The 6,226-nt window shown below is 52.6% G+C and overlaps 1 protein-coding gene across 1 annotated transcript; it reads right to left on the reverse strand.

The window, feature by feature from the left end:
- Positions 1-241: 241 nt before the first annotated feature.
- On the reverse strand, positions 242-4,561 carry Rasl11b (RAS like family 11 member B). The gene is made up of 4 exons (XM_070012384.1): positions 4,270-4,561; positions 3,855-3,911; positions 2,718-2,794; positions 242-1,718 (listed from the first exon to the last, which is right to left on the reverse strand). The coding sequence occupies exons 1-4, from the start codon at positions 4,418-4,420 to the stop codon at positions 1,248-1,250; spliced, it is 756 nt and encodes a 251-aa protein (XP_069868485.1). The 5' UTR covers positions 4,421-4,561; the 3' UTR covers positions 242-1,247.
- Positions 4,562-6,226: the final 1,665 nt, after the last annotated feature.

Raw genomic sequence — 6,226 nt, forward strand, 5'->3', positions numbered from 1 at the left:
TCCTCATATAGATCCACAAGTTGCAATTCACAATCAGGGTTCTGAAAGTTACATCATTTGCTTGGCAAGCCGATTTCATCATCTATAAAAGGAGGTAATAAAATGATTTGAGACGTAAGAGACAACCCCTGCAAGGCTCAGGTACTGACTCAGTGTGCCCAATAAGTGCAAGCCATAAGTGCAAGTAATACTGTGTCTAAAAGGCAGAAGGTAAATGTTTCAATAAAGACCAAGACAGATGTTTACTCTTTTCAAATGAGATTTATTGTACATAAAATAAATTAATTACAGTTTCAGCCAAAGCATGAATGGCTTTTTAAAGTGCATCTGTATAGGGGATTTGGCAGGAAGCCCCTGTATCTGGTCACTGTAAGATAGTATTTTTGTATGTCAGCCACTCATAGCCATGACTCGGTCAGGCCTAGGAAGCAACCCAATGTCATCATCATGGGCCATTTTACACAAATTATACCAAAATCAATTGACACTTTTCTTTTTCTGGTACCTGATGTAACAGTTGAAAAAAACAAACAAACAAACAGAACTATACAGTCTCACAGTTGGTCAGTTGGGATGGAAGTTCTTCACAGCTACTCAGCACATGCCCTGCTAAGCACACCACACCTTGTCGGGAGAGCCAGCACCTTCCTGAAGACCACAGCTCCTAGCCGTCTGGACACAGAATCCTTTGGCCCCAAACTCAACCTTTATTGAGGGTGGGAAGCTCTTCCTTGTTCTTAAAAAAGAAAATCTGGGAATCTTGTAAGAAATGGAGGTCCAGAGATGCAAATCATACTGGTAAGAGGAAAGCAATTCCTCCTCTTAGGAGAAAAGAAAGAAAGAAAAAGAAGGAAGAAAGGACAGGATAGGGGGAAACATGTGACTGCATCATGTGTTCATTCATTCCACCTAAAACACACCCATATATGTGATGAACCTATAACTGATCATCCTTTACAAGGTAGTTAAGAAGAAAACCTAAACTGGGTCTGCCCCCTCCCCACTCAACAGGACAAGGAACAAAGTCCATGTGACAGATCCACAGTGGCCTGGGGTGCTCATTCAGGCCTAGTCTGTCTGCCCCTGCTCCAGACACTTCCTCATCACTAGTAGTTACACAGGCCCCAGGGCCTCTCTGTTCCAGCCCTTTCTGGAACCATGAACCATGGCCAGCATACAATAGTCCTGCACGGGAGGAACCTTAGGCCCTCTTCCTGGATGACCAAACCCCCTTGAATGGTCCTGCTTCAGACAGAGGTGACAGTCCTCACTTTGGCAGAGAGTGCTTGCTTGAACCTCCTCTTCAGGTCCTGCATGTTGGGGGACTTGGGCCTGGGAATGAGAGAAGTTCTCCGCTTCTCAGGGGTGCTGCTGGGCTGCTGTTTGTGACTCACTTCTTTGCAAAGGACGTGGAAAGCATTGTAGACATCGTTGTAATTTTCACTAACGGACACTTCATAGAAGGAGCAGCCCAGCATGCTGGCCAGCTGCAGTCCATGCTGGGGGTCAACCTGCTTGATATGTAACAGGTCAGCCTTGTTGGCCACAACTACCACGGGCAGTCGAGTGCCCAGGTGGAGCTGCTGGATGTGCTGGTGAAGCTGGCTAATGAGTTCGTAGCTCTTGTGGTCAGTGATGGAGAAAACCATCACCACCGCGTCTGCCCAGCGAATGCATCGGTTCAACTGCTCACTGCAGCTCAAGCCATTCTCATGGACCTGAAAGAGAGCAGTGAGGGCCAAGTGAGTGGCATGGAGAGCAGCAAAGAGCCCTGGCCTGGTTGGACTGTGAGTTCAAAAGAGGCCCTGCCACCGCAGTTCCAGGCTGCAGGTCAAAACCATGTTCCATCCCCACACACTTCAGCTTTCTTGACAATATGTTGACCCAGCTGCACAGAGTTGGAATAAATAACAGTGCAGCTCACAACACTCAAGTGGAAAATTGACCTGCAGAGAACTCCACGCAGAGAGACTTTGTAGTTGCACAAAATGGGAAATTAACTGGCTAGACAGTAAGTCTGGGGAAGTAAAGATAGGAGCTGGAAGCATTTAAACCTGGATAACCGCCCAGTTTAGGGAGGGGGTGGGGACCACTAGCAGGCTCTTTTTGTCTACAGAGAAACTTCCTACAACATCAAAGTAATTTTAAGTATTGAAGACGCTTATCTAGATGTTTGGTTTTCAGTGTGAAAGACATATATGGTTTAAAATAAAAACACATAAATACATTTTTAAAAAGCAACACCCTTTTTCACCAGAACAAGGAAACTACCATTTGCAAGTGTTTGACTTTAGTTTTTCCTGTCCTGTGAAATCCTCCCGTGCCATAGCCACATCTCCCAAATTAGGCCAGGCCAAAACTGACCAACAGCCAGACACAAAGTGTCAAACAGGGGCTGGGAAGGTGGCTCAATGCTAGAATGCTTGCCTTGCATGCATGAGGCCCTGGGTTCGATTCCTCCGCACCACATAAGCAGAAAAAGCCGGAAGTAGTACTGTGGTTCAAGTAGAGCTCTAGCCTTGAGCTGAAGAGCTGAGGGACAGTGCCCAGACCCAGAGTTCAGGCTCCACAACAGACACACACACACACACACAGTGTCAAACAACATGTAAAAGTCTAGCCCTGATTCTCCAAATCCCTTTCTCCTTCAGGGAGGTACTTTGAAAACTGAACATTTCCCCAGTCCCTCAGCTGCCTTCCATCTCACAGCTTCTCACCTGAATACCTGGAGTGTCTTGAACTTGAATCGCCAGCGTTTCACCTTCTATCTGGACTTGTCTTGTGTAGAGATTACCTAAGAAGGCAACAAAATGAGATTGTGGGTGTTTTTGTTTTTGTTTTGTTAAAACAACATAGCCAGCTGTATTCAACACAGAAAGGCACACAGTGTATTTCTATGTATTGGAAATTTTCTTTAGATTAAAAAAGAAAGATCAACAGCCATTTTAAAACCATCTTAGGATTTATTAAAAGCAGGGCAAAGTTGGTGAGATTTGGGAGACTGAAGTCTAATTTTAAACAGAGTTTTTGTATTTGAATACTTTCTTGAAGCAGAGTTCCTGTCTAGCATGTGTGGATTTTGTTTGACTTGGGTATATAATCATTCTTTGGCCATAGGTTAACATTTTGGCCACTATATATAAAAGATGAGTAGGCAAATATGGTTAGTAAATACACAGCTACTGGTATTACGTTAAAGCAGAAGCTTTATCCTTTATCCTTTATAACATTTCGAATAATCTCCTATAGGGACTTCATTCTGCCTGTAGATTACTGCCTACGCTAACAGCATAGGTAGAAAGGTCGCATTTCTTAAAATCACCGCAGACTTGTTCCTCTCATTTATTCAGGAACTCAGCCTCCTAAAACTCTGCCATCTAGTTATGTCTCTTTGTGAAGAAAAGAGAACTTTAGGTTTACAACTGCTGTCCTTTGGCCTTTGCTTTAAAAGGTCACTCTGAACGGCGGCGGGTGGAGAGGGAGGGGGTGGGGGAGGAGCTGGCTAGCTTTTTTTTTTTTCTTTTTCTTTTTCTCTCTCTCTCTTTTTTTTATGACTTCGGCAGGCATGTTTTGAAGGGAGAGGCCCAGGAGTACAAAGGGTGCTTCCACCCGGGGTCCCTGTCGTTCAAACACACCACTGGGAATACTTTCGGGCACTTGATAAGATGATGAATGGTCCCGGAATGGAACGAGGCCAGATGGCAGTCGCGTGGGGAGGGAGGGGGCACGGAGGGGCGCCCCGGGGCTCGGGAGGTGCCAGAACCCCCGGGCCGGACGTGGCCCGGGAGCGACCGAGACCGGGGAAACAGCCGTCCTCGGGATCGCCTTTCCCTCCGGGCATTTACTTGGCTCACCTGCGTTTCTCTCGTAGTCGCCGATGAATCGCTTGGTGAGGAACCGGACCACCAGAGCTGCGGGTCAGAGCAAAGGAAAGGGAGCGGGGTTAACCCTCTCGCAACCCCGCTCCGAGCGCTCCCTGGCCGGCCACGCAGGGAAGTCCTCCCCGTGGCTCCCCGACCCTGCTCCCACCTCGGGAGGGTCCGGTGGCCCAGCCCCCCTCGGGGGCACCCCGAAGCCTCCCCGCAGGAGACGGTCTCCCCGGGGCGGACTCAACCCCCGAGGCCTCGAACCCCCGATGCCAGTCCCCGCAGGTCTGTGCTGGGCGGGAGGACGCGGGTTAACCGACCCCGCCCTCCCTCCTCTCGGTTACCCGCAAAGCCCGGGGGATCGGGGGGGGGGGCAGACCCCCGGCCCGTGGCTCGGACTCACCGGTCTTGCCCACGCCGCTGGCCCCCACCACGGCGATCTTGACCAGCCGGCGGCCCGCGACCCCCAGGCAGCCGTCGGCGGCGGCGGCGGCGGCGGCGCTGGCCGGGGTGGGGTACTCGGCGATGGTGCACATGTTCTGGATGAGGCGCATCGCCGCAGCGGCCGGGCTGCACCACGCGGGACCGGACGTGCGGGGCCGGAGGCGCGGGAAGGCCGGGGTGCGGCGCGCCAAAGTGAAGATAAAGACTATAAAAGTGAGGCGACCAGGGACGCGGTGCTGCGACCCGGCAGCTCGGGCTCGGCGATGGGACTGCCCGCGGCGGCGCGCCTGTTTTCTCCAGCGTAGGCCCCGCCCCCAGGCCTCACGGCCAATACCAGGGCTGCTCCCAGAGGCCACGCCCACCCCCTCCTCGGGCCACGCCCCCGGGCGTTCGTGGGGGGGCCGGTGCCGGTCCCCGTGAGACGCGGGGAAAACGGGGCCGCGAGGGCAGCCACGTGCGAGCCGGGGACCCGCGGCGCAGCCCATGGTGAGCGCTGCGCCCGATCCCGCTGCGCCCTCACGCAGCAGCCACTGTGGCTGCCGGCGTGAGGCCGTCTGGGACGCTAGGAAGCGGGCTGGGCCCGGGGCCGCGTGCGGCCGGCTGTGTCCGGCGGGGCATCGACCTCCCCGGGTCCTCCAGCCCGCGCCGTCCCCGCCTGCAGCCAGCCGCGGTCTCAGCCGCCGCCGCCGCCCCGGAACCCGCTCCCTGCAGACCGGGGCTCCGCGGGGGAGGCCCCGGAGCTCCTGCCCCGCGGCGGGACCCCCGCGTCTGGCTCCTTCATGTTAAGGCGTAATTGCACGGATTTGAGTCCATCCTGGGTACACGCAAGGCCGCACAATTACACCCCGGTGGATTTGGGCTACCAGTGAAGTCCTTCACGAAGCCCCCCAGCACCACCCTGAAAGTAGGACATTGCACTCGGAGGCAATAACAGAATCACCCGCTTTGCTCTAGACCAGGTTCTCGGGCCTTGGAAAGAGGGATAGCTCACAACAGGACCGAGTGCGTGTACTGCGCGCGCACACACGAGCGCGCACGCACACGTGCACACACACGCGCACGCACACACGCACATACGCGCATACACATGCACACACACGCGCACACACACGCGCGCACACACACACGAGGCAGATCAAAAAGCAATGGCAGAACAGGCTTCGCAGTGCCCTCGCCCAATTACACCTTCCTCCAGCAGCTGTAAAATGGCAAGAAAACCGTGTCTCAGGCTGTGCTGTCTGTGGACGGAGGTGACCCGCCAATCAGGCAGGCCCACACTTAGTTTCTGGTCTCAAGGCACGTAAGAGTTAGTTAAAAGTGGCCTGATGCCAAGGAAGACGGGAGCCTCGCACTCATAAAATACCCAAGTCCAGCTCATCTTTAATAGCCGGCCAAATTCCTCCTCCGTGCAGCCTGCTGTCGCTGGAACTAACTGTGAAAGACGTCACCAGACACGCAGGCCGACCCCCGCCTGCTCTTCCAACCTGGATGCGGTCTCAAATGTTCCCAGAGCTTTTATCCTCAGGGTAAGACAAAACACATTCTGTGAGTCTGAGCATACCTACATTAAAAATGGAAATCTAAACTTGGAGCTGGGAGCTCACCTGTAATTCTATCTACTCAGGAGACTGAAATCTGAGGATTGAGGTTCAAAGCCAGCCTAGGAAGGAAAGTCCGTAAGGCTTTTACCTCCAATTAACTACCAGAAAACCAGAAGTAGAGCTGTGGCTCAAATGGTAAAGTGCCAACCAACCTTGAGCAAAAAAGCCAAGGTACAGTGTCCAGTCCCTGAGGTCAAGTCCCAATACTGGCACTAAAAAAATAAAAGAAACAAAAGTGGAAATCTAAAAGTGAAATAAAACAATTCCTTTATCTATGCCTATCAGGCATCTAATTTGAACCCCTCACACTATGGA

The sequence above is a fragment of the Dipodomys merriami genome, unplaced genomic scaffold (genome assembly GCF_024711535.1).
Source record: "Dipodomys merriami isolate MVZ:Mamm:240054 unplaced genomic scaffold, mDipMer1.0.p SCAF_9, whole genome shotgun sequence".
In the NCBI taxonomy this organism is placed as follows: domain Eukaryota; kingdom Metazoa; phylum Chordata; class Mammalia; order Rodentia; family Heteromyidae; genus Dipodomys; species Dipodomys merriami.